This window comes from Papio anubis, chromosome 8 (genome assembly GCF_008728515.1).
Source record: "Papio anubis isolate 15944 chromosome 8, Panubis1.0, whole genome shotgun sequence".
Classification (NCBI taxonomy): domain Eukaryota; kingdom Metazoa; phylum Chordata; class Mammalia; order Primates; family Cercopithecidae; genus Papio; species Papio anubis.
This window is the reverse complement of record NC_044983.1, coordinates 21,660,982-21,678,552: the sequence shown is the minus strand read 5'-3', so window position 1 is coordinate 21,678,552 and position 17,571 is coordinate 21,660,982. Positions and strand designations below refer to the sequence as shown.

Sequence of the window (17,571 nt, the reverse complement as noted above, 5' to 3'; positions counted from 1 at the left end):
AGTTTACTGTAATGTTTTTATTTTATAAATTTCAATTTTTTGACTTTTTGACTCTTATAATAACACTTGGCTTAAAACACAAAACACATTGTACAGCTGTACAAAAATACTTTTTCTCTATATCCATATTCTATAAGCTTTTCCTTTTAACTTTTTTTTTTTTTTTTTACTTTTTAAACTTTTTTCTTAAACACACACATTAGCCTAGGCTTACAGAGGGTCAAGATCATCAATATCACTGTCTTCCACCTCTACATCTTGTCCCAATACAGTTGGCACCTCCTGTGATCACAATGCCATCTTCTGGAATCCCTCCTGAAGGACCTGCCTGAGCCTGTTTTACAGTTAACTTAAAAAAAAAAAAAAGGCCAGGGGCAGTGGCTCACACCTGTAATCCCAGCACTCTGGGAGGCTGAGGAGTGTGGGTCACCTGAGGTCGGGAGTTGGTGACCAACCTGGCCAACACGGTGAAACCCTGTCTACCAAAAATACAAAATTAGCCGGGCATGGTGGTGCATGCCTGTAATCTCAGCTACTCGGGAGGCTGAGGCAGGAGAATCGCTTGAACCCAGGAGGTGGAGGTTGCAGTGAGCCGAGATCGCGCCACCGCACTCCAGCCTACGCGCCAAGAGCAAAACTCCATCTCAAAAATTAAAAAAAGTAGGAGTACACTCTAAAGTAATAACAAAAAGTATAGTATAGTAAATACATAAACCAGTAGTAGAGTCTTTCATTATTATTTGCAAGCATTACCTACTAATTGTGTGTGCTATGCTCTTACATGACTGGCAGCATAGTAGGTTTACACCAGCATCAGCCCAAACACGGGCAAAATGCAGTGTGTTGTGATGCCCCTGGGTAATAGGAATTTTTCAGCTCCATTATAATCTATGGGATCACTGTCGTCACATATGGAGTCCATAGTTGACCGAAACATCATTATGTGGTGCTGACTGTAACGCAGCCATTCAACGAAGGGCCGTGGGTGAAGCTACATTTTCACAAACGCCACTTGAATCTTCCTAGGGAGCCACATTACTGTGAATCAGGCTAACGCAAGCCAATGTTTAGCAAATGAACCACAGAGATGGGTGACTAAGGAAAGCAGCTTTCTTGATTCTTCAGTTAAAGACACACCCTGGGTTTACCCCTTCCACCCTCATATGTATATACACGCACTGGCAGCATCTTCTTGCCTTTGAAAAGATGTCCCCCCATCTCTGGTCTGACTCCCTGGATCTGATTATCAGCCGGCCACTCAGCCAACTTTAACCCAGGCTCCCAACAGCGCTAGGACACCCGTGATCCACAGGAGGGCAGAGAAAGTGTGGAGAGGAGCACTGCGCATCAAGGACACGCTGTGAGTCAGAGGCAGTGCCCGCGGGTCCCGCTGCCCGGCAGGTCTGGCTGGCCAGTTTCCTGCAGGCTGCAACCTCTCTCTCCATGTTCTGCTTCTAAAGCCAGGCCTTGGGCAATGCAAGGCGTCCACAAAACCCTCAACATGGGCACCATGGGGACCCTGAGACAAAGGCACTTGTGTGTTACCTCCTTCTCCTCTTAAGCAAGTGAGGAAAACAGTGACGGGAAAGGCCAAAGTGGGGAAGAGCCCAGGCATCTGCAAACACACACAGTCATTCTTCCGGGATCATTAGTCACCTTCCTGCTCCTGGGGGACCCCTCCCCACAGTGTCCCCAGACTCATCTGCCTGCTGCTCAAAGGGACAGACTTTCTTGGAAAATAAGAGTAAGGATATAAAATGAGAATACCACAGACGTCCTCACCCTAACAGCCCTGAGTACACCTCCCGGAAGGTGGGCTCATCCTGTCCTACCCTGCCGGTTTCTGCTACGCGCAGCCACTACTATCCCCTGTCTACATTACCACGAAATGAGCATGCTCTGAGCAGCACTGGCTCTTCCTCATTAGCCAGCCAAAGGGTCGGCAGCAGACAGCCACCCTGTCTTGGCTCAACAGATGGGAGACACTGTAAGGAGAGAGGTGAAGTGCCCAAGGCCAGGCAGCTGCATGAGTCTTAGTGCTGGAATGAGAGCCTGGATTTTCCATGCCAATGAGTTAACCTTACCCCTCCCACAGGATCCCAGTGTGATAATAAATACCATGACCTAGCACCTGCACAGAGTTTTATACTTTTAAAGTGGTGTTCCCTGCCAGCCTGCCTCTATTTTCTCACTACATGAATAGGCAGATCGGCCAGGGGAGGCAGGATGGGCACCGTTAGCGTTCCTTATTTCAGATAAGAAAACTGCAGCCCTAGTGGACCACGGAACTATGATGTAGTGCTCTTCCCAGTAAGTCACTTATATACATATACTGTGATCTGGCAAGGAATCCTCAAGACGAGTCCGAATTCAAAACACTACAGTGAGTGCAACTTCGATTCGCTGCTGAAATGAGAAGGTGTCACAGCAGCTGCAATTTGTTCCAGAGAGAGAAGCCAGACACAGCCAAAAATATCCTGTGGCAATAACCATATGCCATCATCCTTTTTCCTTGCTTGCTGGAGTATTTGGCCAAAAAACTCCTAACTATACATTAGAGCCCTGCTTTCTGTGCCACACTTTCTGGGTGCCATGATTTCCTGGAGTTAGTCTCTCGACTCAACTCTGGCTCCTCCATCCCAACAATGCAGCTGGGTCCCATCATCAATCCCAGCCCTTTCTCATATTCCAGAACCCAGCTCAAGGGCTCTGCTGCCATTAACAGCTGAGTCTGCATCCAACATCCTACACTGGCTTGCTCCAGCCTGATTCCCTTCCTCTCTCCTCTCGCTCTTCGCTCTGGAGCAGAAAAAAGCCCGAGTTCTAGGGCATGTAATTTTTCTGAAGTTCAGTTTTCTCGAATATGAAATGAGAAAGAACACCTGCCTTTTCTCACCTTCAAAGGAGAGCTAAGAGGATCAAATGACCAAATAAAAGTTAAAACAATACAAAAATAATATAATTAACAATTGCAACAGCAATATACAAACATATCCAGGCATTCAAGTAATGCTTTTAGAAATAACAAGAGGAGCTGATATTAATGGAATGTTTGCCCTGTGCCTGGAACTATTCTTAACATTCTAGGTGTATCATCTCAATTCTCACAGCAACACTGAAATGGGTACTGTTATTAGCCCCATTTTATAGATGAGAAAAATAAGGCAGAGAGAGGTATCAGGAACTTGACCAGGTGCCACTCCAGGCAGTCTGGCCCCTGAGGTTGTGCTGTTAACCTAAACAGCTCTAATTATTAAGCACATTTGCCTCTGATACAATCTGTCATTAGCTTTGCACGTTAAGGTTTGCAAGAGCCATTCACAAATCTACCTCACCTAAGCTTCCCAACAGCCCTGTCAAAAAGGTAAAGTAGATGACACTAGTCTAGGTTCACAAGGAGAAAACCAGCCCAGAGAAATGGTTAGCCCAAGGTTTCCAAGCTGGTTAATGGCAGGATCAGGACTTAAATTCATGGGGCCTGCACCCCCGCCCCAGTTTGGTGACCGTTCTAGGGCCTCAACACCAGCGTAAGTCTGACACACAAACGCTCCTCCAGGTCCCCCACCCACAGCAGTGTCTCAAATGCACCCTTTCTGGTCACGCCAGGGAATAAACACTGTTGGCTAAATAACAGCCAGGGTCTCTCTTTCACCAGCGACAGCCATCACAGACCACGTGGCCAGCCAGACCTCAGGGTCCCAGAGCCTTCCAAGTGGCTCTCCGGATGCACCTGATGGATCCAGAGGCTCGGTGGACCCGGAGGAGTTCCCTCAGTGACACAAGGCTGGAGTCCCTCAACTTGACCCACATGGCCAGACGTTTCCTAGACCTGTTATGCAACCTTTGCTTCAAGCAAGCTGCTGCTGGGATTTCTCCCTATTTCAACATGTTTCGTTTTCTCTTCAGAGAGAAAGCACGAATGTGAAACCATAACACCTCTTAGTACCCGACAACGGCCCTTCCTGACTGTCTGGGGTTACGAGGAGGGTGGGGGATGTTTTCAAGAGTACCTCCTGTGAGCCAACTTGAGCCTCCAGAATGACTAACCACCGTGGAAGGGAGGGAGGGCGAGGATGGCGGGGAGGGAACACAACTGAGGACCACTGTCTCTCACAGGAGAAGGAACCAATTTCAGAAGCGCCCAGCAAATAAACTAGAATGATGCTACCCTGTAGGCTCCAGACCTGCAAGACGACAGCAGCTTGAGCAGTCCAGAGTCCAAATACCCCAGACCTTGTTCTCCCAGCCCATTTGAAAGTCCGTCAAGACAGGCAACTCTTCTCTTGAAAGGGAGCTGTTTCTGTCGCCTTAGCTCAGGGTCTAATTATAGGAAACATGCTTACTTTGAGAATGGCGGACCAGGCATTCTTATTTTTGTGGCCCAGTGTCTAGCACAGTGCCTAGCCAAGAGGGCACTCAGGAAACGTGGAATGACATGAGTGGCCAAATGAAGACATTGCCTCATCGGGGTACAGCTGCTGCTTGCTGGGTTACACACACACACACACACACACACACACACACACACCACAAACAACGGAGCCAAGAAAGTCTTCTTTGTGGCCATAATATGCATGGATTCAAAACCAATGCAAAACAAAAAATCAAAACTGGAATTCATTTAACAGCAAGTTTTTTCTCTCTCTCTCTTTTATTTTTTCCTTTCAGACAAAGTCTCGCTCTGTCATTCAGGGTGGAGTGCAGTGGCGCAATCTCGGCTCACTGCACCCTCCGCCTCCCAGGTTCAAGTGATTCTCTCCTGCCTCAGCCTCCCAAGCAGCTGGGATTACAGGCGCCTGCCACTGTGCCCAGCTAATTTTCGTATTTTTAGTAGAGACGGGGTTTCACCATGTTGGCCAGGCTGGTCTCAATCTCCTGACCTCAGGTGATCTGCCCGCCTCGGCCTCCCAAAGTGCTGAAATTACAGGAGTGAGCCACCACACCCAGCCATTAACAAGTTTTAAAGATTTTCATAATTTTTTTTTTTTGCATCTCTTTTAAAAAGCTGTGCCTTCCTTCATTCAACCAATATTCACAGAATACTTCTGTGTCATTCTGTGGATGAGTCTGAGAAAGGCTGGAGGAGGGAAGAGTTTCAGTCTGTGTGCCCGCCATGCAAAGGTCGGGCTTTAAATGCAAGGCAAACAGAAGTGCTAAGGGATTATCAGGTGGGAAGAGACACAGGCGTGAACTACAGAAAGACGTGGCTACTCCCCATCTTTCTGCAGGCTTGCAGGCTCTGCAGCACCATGAAGAATGGGCTGGATCTTCCACTCCCATCAGCTAACCTTATCTCTCCTGCAGGATCCCAGTGTGACAATAAACACCATGACCTAGCACCTGCTCTGAGCTTTATACTTTGAAAACTGTGTTCCCCTGCAAACCTGCCTGTATTTTCCAACTAGATGCACTAAAAAGACCTACAAGGGAGGCACAATCGGCACTGCTACTCTTCTCTATTTCCGATGAGAAAACTGCAGCCCACCAGGAAGCTGCTGGGCTTGGAGACTGAAGAGCAGGACCCGCCATGACTGACGTGCAGAATGAACTGCAGAAGCTCCTCCATCAAATACTTACTGAGCACCTACTGTGCTTCTGGCAATGGGAATACAGTGGTGAACAGAGGAGCATACATCCCTGCCCACTTGGAGCCTACATTCTGATGAGGGAAGAGAGACCATAAACAATAAAATAATATTATAAATATAAGTAAAATATGTAAACAATATAAATAAACGATGGTGTGTGTTAGGAAGTAACAACTGCTGGGGAGAAAAACAAAGTAGAGATGGGCAAAAGGGAAATGTGAGGCGGGGAGAGTAAACTCACTTTTTTTTTTTTCTTTTTGAGACAGGGTCTTGCTGTGTTGCCCAGGCTGGAGTGCAGTGGTCCAATCATAGCTCACTACAGCCTCAACCTCCCAGGCTCAAGCGAGACCAAGACGCTGAGACCACTGGCATATGCCACTATGCCAAGCTAATGTTTTTATTTTTTGTACATATGGGGTCACGTTGCCCAGGCTGGTCTCCAACTCCTGGCCTCAAGTGATCCTCCCACCTCGGCCTCTCAAGGTATTGGGATTACAGGCGTGAGCCACTGAGCTCGGCCTAAACTCACTTTTAACTGGGGCAGTCTGGGATCTCAAAGAAGAGGAGACATCCAGGTCCCTGAACCAAGGCAGTAAGTAGCTGTGGGGAGGGAGAGAAGGAAACACATTCAAGAAGTATTACAGATACAGCCACGGGCAGGCCTTCCCTGCATAGAGGGTAGTGGCGGGAGAAAAGCTGACGATCACTCCAGGGTGCAGAAGGAGGGCCCGAGGGGAAGCCAGGACCACCATTCTGGCCACACTGAGTCTGAGGAGGCTCTGAGGCAGCTGGAGATTCAGCTCCAGAAAGTCTGGGCCCAAGATAGTGATCTGGGAGCCATCAGGTCCCAGGAGGAAACTGAGGCATGTGTGCTGGGGAGAAATGAGGTGGAAGGGCACATTCCTGAGGAAAAGCCATGCCCAAAGAGGAAAACTGAGTATCACAGGGCCAACCCCCTCTCGGAGGTGCCGTTGGCAGGGACAGAGGCAGCAGGGTGGGCGAGGAAGATGGTGGGTAGCCAGGAGCCTCGGTGAGGCTGCAGCTGGCCAGTGCAAAAGCCAGGAAGCAGGGGTGGCAGGTGAGGAAGCAGAGACCAGTGTCAATAGTTCTTTCACAACATTTGTTGTTTTAAGGAGCAAAAAAAGGGGCAACAGTTTGTTTATGGGAAGAAATTTGGGGTCAAGGTGAGAAGTCTCGGGTTTGTTTAAGACAGGATGGGCTTGGATCTGTAGAAACATTTTTGAGGAAAACTCAATGGAGCAGGAAGGCTAAAGATCCTGGAATTGAGTCACTCGAGTGAGGGGACAAAAATGACATCACCATCACCATTTATTGACAACGTACGCACCATGTACTGCGGCAAGAACTTTACATATGTTGCATCATTTAATTCTTTTTTATTTTTCCTCTTTAATATCTTTTATCATAGAGATATAGGAAGAACAACAGCTTTGAAAAGACAAAAAAATTATCCTGCATCAGAGGTAGGGTTGTTAGACAAAAATCAGGAGATTGCTCCCCCAATTTCATGGTCCATAAGAAGTTCACATTTTGTAGAACTAAAGTCTTCAGGATCACATTAAGAGCTTTTAAAGATTAAATGGCCTTTGCTTCCACACTTTCTGAAGTGTAATACAGAATACAAAATGGTTTGAGGGGCTTTCCCTTTAGAGAACAAGGTGGCTGACACACACTGATCAAGTTCTCACACCCCACACCTCCAAGAACAATGAAAAAGATCTGCAGATCTTTCCGGTGCAGGAGGGACCTCTTTATATTCCTCTTGTGGTGGAAGTTTAAGGATGTCCTTTAAAAACGTCTACATGTAATAATTTTAAATTCAGTTGAGGAAATCAGTGTCCCTCTTCAGGGCATTCCTTCTTAATTCTTACAACAACCCTATAAAACAGCTCTTGGCATTTGATATGGTTTGGCTGTGTCCTCACCTAAATCTCATCTTGAATTGTAGCTCCCATAATCCCCACGTGTTGTGGGAGAGACCCAGCGGGAGGTAATTGAATCATGGGGGCGGTTACCCCCACGCTGTTCTCATGGTAGTGAATAAGTCTCACGAGAGCTGAAGATTTTATAAGGGGAAAACCCCTTTCACTGGGTTCTCTCATTCGCTCTCGTCTGTTACCATGTAAGATGTGCCTTTTGCCTTCCACCATGATTGTGACGCCTCACCAGCCACATGGAACTGTGAGTCCGTTAAACCTCTCTTTCTGTATAAATTACACAGTCTCGGGTATGTCTTTATCAGCAGCATGAAAACAGACTAATACAGTATTCATATCCCCACTTTGCAGAGAAGGAACCTGAGCTTAGAGAGGTTAGGTAATGTGTCCAGGTGTGCAGCCAGGATTCAAATCCAAGTGTCAGAGTGGTTTGTATACATCTCCCTTCTCTGCCACATTGATGTACCTTAAAGGAATGAAGACACCTGTTCCCTTACAGTGGGGGTGGAAGGCAAGAGAGTTTGGAAGGACGGTGACAGGAAGATGGGTTTGATCGAGGTACTGGTTTCCCTATGACATGGAAGCAAGATGCCAGGCTGAGGCTGACAACAATAGGGTGGGGGCTGAGGAGCAACAGGACCCCTGTGAAGGATGCAAGCAGCTACCCAGACACGTGGAACTGAGGCCGGGGAGCATGCGCATTGGAGGCAGTGTGAATGTTCCTGAAGGGCTTGGCTGCCCAAGGGACAGATGGGCTGTCCAGGACCCAGGTGGGGCAAGCTAGGGTTGGAAAAACCATAGGCAGAGAAACGGAACGCCCCAGCAGCTGTAGTAGTCAATCTTGGGGTCCAGGCTATCAGACATCTGAATTTAAGATCTCAGAGGCGGACGGTTCTGAGTTAGGTCAAGACACCATGGAGGTGAAGGCCATTGACTCAGAGGTGTAAGGAATAGAGTGATTTGGACTTGAGTCGGGTGGGGACAAAGAGGGGCCATCCTCAGGGTGAGGACAGGATCTGTGGAGGTGAAGTCTGTGCATCAGATGCCAAAGTCCTCAGGGAATGAGGGAAAGTGACAGCAAGCATGCTGATAATGATGAAGATAAAGATGAGAGCAGACATCAGAGAGTATCCACTGTTCTGTGCGTGTACCAGGTACGTGAAGTGCAGCGAGGGCTTAACCCTCACAACCACCCTGGGAGATCAGTACCATCTCTTCTCCTTTTTACAGATAGGGAAATAGCACAGAGAGGTTAAGAAACTTGCCCAAGGTCACACCTAACTGGGAAATGGGACCCGGTCCCAGGGATTTGGACTCAAGGGTCCAGGAGCCCAACCCTTAGCCAGAGGAGCTGGATTTCCATCAGAAGGGGGAAGTGGAAGAAACATTCGGTAAAAGGGGAAGATGTAAGGGACCTTGTTAACAAGGAACTTCCACGAGGCCCACTGGAAAAATGAGAGAAGAGGGAAAGAAGCAATGGAAAGCTGGGTCAGGAAAGAGAAAGCAGGAAGAAAATAGGATCCCCATTTTACAGGTAAGGACATGAAGAAGCTAAGTGTCCTGCCCAACCAGTAAGTCAAAGACTGGAATTTGAACCCCAAGATAGTTCTCTAAGGGTGGGAAATCCATCTCAGTGGGAACTTGAGGGAAGGTTAAGGGAACTTGGGGGAAGATTTCCAGTTCAACAAAAAGAAAGAGGCTGGGCATGGTGGTTCATGCCTGTAATCCCAGCACTTTGGGAGGCCAAGGTGGGAGGATCGCTTGAGCCCAGGAGTTCAAGACCAGTCTTGGCAACAAATTGAGACCCCCAGCTCTATAAAAAATACAAAAAATTAGCCAGGCATGGTGGCATGTGCCTGTAGTCCCGGCTACTCAGGAGGCTGAGCTGGGAGGATCACTCAAGCCCTGGGAGGTCAAGGCTACAGTGAGCTGCGATCATACCATTGCACTCCAACCTGGGTGACAGAACGAGACCCTGTCTCAAAAAAAAAGAGACAGAGAGAGAAAGAAAAAAAGAGAAAGAGATTGGATATACCCCTCCTATGACAAACGTCAGACGCAAACATTCAAGGTGGGCATGGGAGTGGCAAAGCCATGCCTCCTGGCGTGGGCCAACCAACACCATGATCACAGGGGTATGTCTGTGGCCAGCACGGATGGGACATGACAGCTGGTATTTCAGATTAAAAACAAAAAAACACAAATTCTTTGACAAGAAAAGGTTCAGTACTAGTGGAGACAGCAAAAGAGCCACAAAGCTCTAGGGTTCAAGAAAGGTGCTGAAGGCTTCCACACCAGCAGGTGAGTTCATCCTATGAGTCAGAGGAAGGAAACTCCCTGAAGTCAGGAGCCCAAGACTGAAAAACGGAGAAAGTGGGACTGATTCCCCAAGACTAGTCACTGCTCCAAGATGGGACAAAAGTCATCTTTAATGAGATGGCCACATGCAGCTGAAATGTGCCCAAGTGGAAGCCAGGAAAAGGTTTGGGAAGCACACTCCTCCCTTCCAGGTGACACACACATCCCCCACCCCAGGTGCACACCCTTGTATAGTTTAAGCAAAGCAGCTGATTAAATCCTCCCATTCAACCCCAAATACCTCTCCCTACTAAAAAGCTGAGGCCCCCTTTGCTGTTCACAGTACTCCTGGGCACCAGCCTCCAAACCACACCCCAGCCTGGCCCTCAAACCACGCTCCAGCCTGCCCCTCCCCAGTTGAGGGCAGAGAAAAGTGGATGAGGTTTTCACCCTCCTCGGGTGGGGTAGGCCTGAGGGGTGCAGGCCATGGCTGTGGGTATCGGCACACAGCCTGGGGGTTCATGAAACAAGGAACAGGACTGCAGTTCACAAATCCCCTTTTTTGATTCCTCACTCCTAATTCACCTTTTAAGAAAATCACCTCTCATCAAAGGACAGAAAAGAAGGGAGCAGGGGGATGTGAAGGAGAGGAGACAAGAAGGGAGAGAGAAAAATTATTATAATTTTGTCCCAGGAACTAGAGCAATTTGGGATTTCACGCCCTTCTGAAGCTGAATGGCATGGACCTAAGTGCACTTTGTTTGGAAAGCGCTAAAGTGGGTGGGAGGGGACTCTGGCAGCTGCTGCACTGCCCCCCACCACTCTTCCTACCAGTCCTCCTGCAGCCAGGAGAAAACTCAGGAGAGAAGTCAGAAGTTGAGGTAATGCTGTGCTGAGCTGGGCAGGCTGGCTGTGCACGCCATGAGGTCAGCCAGGAGGCTCCTAGAGTGAACGCTCAGGGGTGCACCCACCTGGGAAGGAGGGCTCATCCTAGGAGAGTCACAGGCAGGGTTTCCCCCAACAAGCAAAGCAAAAGAAGGGCTGTGAAAGGGTCAGTGGAAGTCCCCCGGCTTCAAATCTTTCCTGTTTCCTTCTGCCCCTGCTTTCCCCAGGCGGGACTCGGCATGGTCTCCGAGTGGTGTGCCTAATCTGGTTGGAATTTCCTCCTCCACCCACCTGGCATGCTCCTCAAGTCTTGAGCTCTCCTGACCAGACCAGGGGTTCTTGTGTCCACCCCAAGTGCCCCTTGCCACTCTGGAACACCAGAAAGAGGCTCATGGAAAACCTGCCACCAGGCCCCGCCGGAGAGGACTCAGTCATTGCCACCATTTGGCGAGAGCCCTGCAGAGACCCTATACTCCCTCCCTGGGTATCACTTCGCTGCTCACTGTCATCAGGGGGGCAGCCAAAGGTCCCAGTAGAGCGGCCCTTTATGGATGAAGGAGCACTCACATCCCACCGTGGGAGGACCAAGTGAAAGAGGAAGACACAGGAAGCAGCAGGAAAATTGCCAAAGGTCTTCCAAATACCCACTTCATAATCTCAGTGTCGCCTGCTGGGGCTCCAGAGACATTTCCCCAGGTTCAGTGGTTTTCATATTTTTTTGATCAGAACTCCTAGCCAGAAGTACATTTTACACTTCTGTAAAATGCATCCGGGGACACACACACACAACCCAAACAGAATTTCAACATTTCTCCTACTGCATGTCAGGCACACTCGTATTTTATACTCTCACTAATAACTTCTTTTTTTTTTTTTTTTTTTTTAATGCAGAGCCCACTAATGGGTCATGGCCCACCATGTAAAATACACCAGTTATTAAAGTGACACTGGGGAGGTGAGGTGTGACTTCATGAGCAAGCAAATTTAATATTATAATGGGAAGTATCCACCAGGCCGACTTTGCACTTAGAACTCAAAATAAGTAGCATCAGGTTCAGGGTTGCAAGTGACCAGCACAGAGTTCCACAGTCCATACTACCTAGGATAGAAAAAAAACCAGCCAATTCAACATTCTTATTTGTCATTACAAGATCGAAGTTAAAAATGGTGCCTTTCAAAATTGGAGAAAGCTTTCTCTCTTTCAAGGTCCTATTTACATAGATTTGTTTTCAGCTGTAATAATTCTTTTGTTATTTCAAGTAACATAAAAGAGGACGATGGGCGTTTTGTGTTCAGAGAAACGGGGCATCGGTTAAAAATGTGGAGAGGGACTGAATAGGTCCACTGTCCCCACTTTATGGTGACAAAACTAAGGCACAGAACAGTGCCCGAGGTGTGAAGCCACTGAGGAGCACAGCTTGAAGCCCAACCCAGGTCTCCTGACTCAGTTACTCCCGGTCTCTGCCATCATCCAAAATACTTAAGAGCGACACAGGGTGATCTCCCCAAGCCTTTCTATGATGGAGCATACATCCCTGACTCCTCACGCTCGGCAGACAGCTGTGCTGATGTTGGCAGATCCTGGCACTCAGCGGCAGCCTCAAAACCAACCCTGCACACTTCAGCATGGAAGGGCCCCTAAGGGTCATGTTTTGGGGTCAGTTAGAATCCCAGAACCTAAAAGACTTTACTGATTAGCTAACCCACGCCTTGTTTTACGGACTTATCTAGGAAAACCAGACCGGCTCCTTCTATCACTCACACCATGTTAACCTGTCCACAGATGAAAACTGCTATGGAAAGTAATACTAAGTACACAGGTGACATCTAATCCAAAACATATCAACATCTATGGGGCAGGGAGAAACTAAACACAGATTACACAATTTAAACAAGTGAGAAACGTCTCTTGAGAGTGTCAAAGGGTGCTCAGAAGGCACAACTAATTATTTCTAATCCTAAAAATAAGCTAAAATGATGCTCTGAAGTGAATTCACAGTGGGGTTCCCGAACGGAACAGTCATCTCAAGACACCAGCAGGACTAAGGCCTGCTCAAATAACACCTCCCTGCTCCTAACTTTCCCCAGGCTCTGCCCAGGGCACTTGAGACAACAGCTCCAATCATGGAGAATTTTATTACATTTGAGGAATTCTTTCCTACACAAATGCCTCCTGGTATCAGTCCGGTGTCTTTCCTGGAGATGAGAACCATTCCTCTAACTCCCCACTAGAACACTGGAGGGACAGATGGGTGATGGCTCAGGTTTAGGTCCAGCAGCACCTTGGAAGTCCATGTCTTTCCTCACTGGACTTGTGCCTGTCCAGACACTGACTGCCGGCTCCCGGAGCCGAGAAAACCCTCTGAGTTATACTTTCTGGCCTTCATACCTGCTCATGCAGAACCAGCATCAGCAACAAGATACAGCTGCTGGGGGTGCCTCTGTGGGACCTGCCTTGCAAAATAATTGCCACCTAGAGAGGCCTCTGAATCCCCCAAAACACACTGCAGCTGCAGCCAGAGGACTGGAGGTGGTGTAGGAGCCTGGGTTCGCCTCTCTGCGCCTCAGTTTCTTCATCTGTTAACCCCCGGGGCTGTTGCATGAATTAGATGAGTTATGCCTATAAAAGTGCAATGTGTAACAGTCAATACTGGCATTACTTCCTGCACCATTCTATCCTGGTCCTGGGGTGTTCTGGGCAGGCTGACAGGGCAACTCTCAGTCTACCAGGCAAAACCCACCTACTAACGCTGCCTGTTCAGAGAAATGCAGTTAAAACTACCGGGGCAAGTGACAGACAGGGTTTAAAGGAAACTGAGTGCCTATCACACAATCCACAGCAAGGGCTGTAAGGCACAAGCCCATCCACCTCCCCGCAAGCAAAAGAAGGCAAACGTCATTGCCTCCCGGCGGCTCAGCGACCCAAAGTAGGGGCAAGAAGTGCAGGAACCCTCAGAAAGAGGATCCCACGGGCCGATGCCGAACCGGTAAAGAGCTGCCACTAGTCGAGAGAAGTCTTGCCGGCCCCAAGTCCCCGAAATAACCTGGGAGGAGCAGCCACACATCAAGTCCTGGGGCGCGCGGCCCGGCCAGGGCCACACGTTTCTCAGCGCCAGCGTGGTGAGGGCTTCCCCTGCGGGGAGCTCCCTCGGAAACCGCGCACGTGTGGGCGGCCCCAGCCAGCCCGAACGGCCAGCGTGGTAAGACTGTGCAGAGCTGCAGCGATCGCGTCCCCCGGGAGCCCCGTCGTCGCCGAAGCCAGCGGTGCTCGCCACTCCGCCTCCCCCGCCAGCAGCCAGGGCCCGGCACGCAGCGGGAGCAGCGGGCGGTGCGGGGCAAGGACCGGGCACCCTCACTGGGTCGGCGGAAGGCGCGGCGCCTAGGCTGCGCACAGCTGCTCCCGGGGATACCCCGGCCCGCCGCGGTCCTGGGGAGAGCGCGGTTTCAGGACTCTGCCCCCAGGCTGTCGGCGCGCGGGATGCAAACGCGCGCGCGCTCCTCCTCCGCTCTTTGCGTCCCCGAAGTCCCCCAGCGCCTCACCTTCACCGAGTCCACCGGGTACATGACCGAGTGCTCCAGGATCCCGGCCATCGCTCCGGCTGTCATGTGGGTGGACACGGAGGCGCTGGTCGGCAGGTTCTCGTAGTCCTCCGACCCGGTGGCGTCCTTGCCGCCGCCGCCATCTCGGCTGTCCCCATCCATCCTCCGCGCCACCGCCTGGCTGCCCACGCTCCCGCTGCGCAGCTCCATCCGCCAGCTCCGCGGGGCGCAGGAGGCTGCAGGAGGTGGGCAGGGAGGGGGAGGGGGCGCAAAACTTCACTTCTTAAAGTGGGAGCCACCTCCCCGGGGCCGCGGCGCCTGACGCCATGGCGGGCTGGGGTGGAGCGCGGCGGCCCGAGACACCAATCGCCGGGAACCAAGAGGCCGGGGGCCGCCGCGCCATTGGTGTGCGGGACAGTGGGGACCCGCCTCCCTGTGTGACGTCACCGTCCCGTGCAAATTTCCAAGCAACCGGACGGGGGCGAGAGGAGACGTGGGGTGTCCCGGAAAGTTGTACTATCTTGAGGATGGGGCTGGTCCGCGAGGGGCAGGGGAGGTCACTGGGGAGGGGCCGCAGGGAGGTATGCCCAGAGATGGAGGCAAGGGTGACAGTGTCTCGGGGAAAATCCGCCCCCGGGGCGGGTGGGTTTGCAAACAGAATCGCTGAGCGAGCTTTGGCATTCCTAAGGCCTGAAGTTAAAACTCAGGGTCCCATTCTAGATTGCTTTGTTGGAGAGACCGCCGCTCATTCGAAATTGTTTCGCTCAACCTAAACACATAATGCAGAGCTAAATTTCTTCCTCTTGTTCTCACCGAGAGGCCGAACCCACCCTGCCCTGGACCAAGCAAGACTATAAGGAGTGACCAGGAGGGAGCCCCTCTGAGTTGGCACTTCCAAGAAATTTTCTTTGGATCTGATATGCCCGTAAAGTCTGTAGAGGCCTGATCTCACAGTAGAAGTGCGAACTGGCTGAGAGTAAAATATTACAGCCTTGCCCCTGCCTGTCTTAAGACTGTAGTCACCTAGTTCTTCAAGTCGTCCTAAGCTGGCCTCTTCAGTAAAGTGTAACCCAGGCTGTTTTAATGTTGTTTTGCTCCAGTTTGGGGGAAAAGGGAGAAATCAGAAAGTAGGGGAGGGACCTGTCTGCCTCTGGAAGTGTCCATCTAAATTGCATGTTCCAGGGCTTAAGATGACTTGGGCTGATCAACTTCTAGGCACCAGGGCCCTGCCTTATCTAGACAAGGCTTCTCGTCAGGAAGGCTGGACCCTGAGATATGGAAGGGTGGGGAAGACCCTGAAGATTCTGAGCCTGCTCTCTGCCCTCACCGTGATCAGCATCCCAAGCAGCTCTTAGGGATTTGAGATACAGTAATGTGAGCATAGGTAGAGATCAATAGAGGCGTCAGGGCCAAGGGCACTGTTTCCCCAGTTTTGGTAGCTGCAGATAGTAGCTGGCAAGATGAGTGCTAAGAATGTGATAACTAAAAACAGGCTTTGTGTTTTTACTTAGCCATCTCTGTAATGGCTAGAGAAAACTCCACTTTTGTCAAAGGTCATTTTTAAGAAATACTGATCAGAAGCTGTTGATCCTTATTTTTAAGTGGATGCCCTTTAAGCATTAAGTCTCTGAGAACCCATTGCCCCACTTCTGGGAATGTGACAAAAACCCAAATACACATGAAGCTCTTCTTCAGAGCATTCCTTATTAATCATTGGAAACAACCTAAATGTTCAACCAGAAGGGAATGACTAAGGAAATTATGATGCATGCATAATATTAATGAAATATTATGCAGCCTTTAAAAGTGGAATTTACGTTACACAACATGGATGATGATTATAATGTAATGTTAAATGGAAAAACAACAAAATTCTATAACCATTACATTCACAATGTAATGTAAATGTGCACAGGAAAAGAGTCGCATGGTTACTGTGCTAGTGATGGAGGATTATAGGCAACTGCTTTGACTTTATTTTTCAGACTTTAAATGATACTTATATTATTTCTGTAATTTAAAAATAAAAAATCATTCTTCTTAGGATATATATACCATATATACACATACATATACATATCTATATATAGAAGTATATATGTATAGGATATAGATATTTACATATATAAGACATAAATAGGATATATAATATATAGCTATGTACATATATCAAATATGTTAATGCGTGTATATAAAATATATAGACATGTGTATATATAAAATGTATTTTTTACTTAGCCTCAGCATTCGTATCCATGTGTATATATAATATATGTACATTTTATGTATAAATGTATACATTTCATATATAAAATATAACATATATTTTATATCTATACATATATACACATATATACACATATCTATACATTTTATACATATTTAATATATACCTATTATATATGATATATACACCTATGTATACATATATACATCTATCTACATATGTACACCTGTATTATATATGTATGTATATTATATGTATACCTATATTATATATAATACATATGTATAAGATATGTTTTATATATATATATGCACGCACACACACACGCCTCCTAATGGATGAGAAACCCTCCGAACTTTGCAATAGCAAAACCAGTGGAAAGAAGTTGCCTTTTGATGGTTAGGAGAATTCTTAGCAAATGTGAATATGCCCATAATCTTCACAGACATGATTTTTGTTGAATTTCATTAAATAAATATTAGAAATAGTTGAAAATCTTTGGAATATTGATTATTTAAGAGAATTCCATATTTTTTTCTCCCCATATATGGTAGATATGGTGGTTTGGCGCTTAGCATCTTAGACTCCTCCTTGGACTGCAGTGGCCAGAACATGTAAAGCCATGTTTCTCAGACTTTCTTTCAGCCAAGGGTCTAGCCATGAATTATATTCTGCCAATAGATGAATTAGAAAGATCTGGAAAGTGAACGTGAGATGAAGCTCCCTTCCTGCTCTTTGATGTTTTCTACTGCCTAGCAAGGTCGGAGACACTTGAGGCAGGAACAGTTGGGGTGGGCAGTGGGTTCCCTACTGCAACAGCATGGCAGTGTTTGGTCACCGGATTCATGGATGCTGAGAGGTATTTATGGAAGTAGGGGGTGCAGCAGTGATAGTGGCAGCCTCCTGATCCCCGCACCATGACTTTGTAGGTGGCCTTCTGATTCCTTGCCTTTGAGGCCAAACCCCTCCCCACAGTATTGTGTATAGCAGCGAAAGGGCACAGTAACGAAGGAGCCATCCCGGATGTCAGAAGGCAGTAACCGGTCCAGCTCCCAGACCTCTAGGGAAGGCATGC

At 48.4% G+C, this 17,571-nt stretch overlaps 1 protein-coding gene across 3 annotated transcripts in view; it reads right to left on the bottom strand.

The window, feature by feature from the left end:
• The window catches only part of SLC25A37 (solute carrier family 25 member 37), a 47,918-nt gene extending 33,240 nt beyond the window's left edge, over positions 1-14,678 (bottom strand). The window contains exons 1-2 of one of the 3 annotated variants that reach the window (XM_021942141.2): positions 14,270-14,606; positions 6,118-6,188 (exon numbers count right to left, since the gene is read on the bottom strand). Coding sequence is in view for 1 of the 3 variants with exons in the window: in XM_003902543.4 (XP_003902592.1) it covers positions 14,270-14,479 (210 nt within the window). In the remaining 2 variants the exon portion in view is untranslated. Of the gene's footprint in view, positions 1-6,117; positions 6,189-14,269 lie in introns of all 3 variants that reach the window. The other 2 variants (XM_003902543.4, XM_031669437.1) reach the window with 2 other exon arrangements.
• Between the last annotated feature and the right edge of the window lie 2,893 nt (positions 14,679-17,571).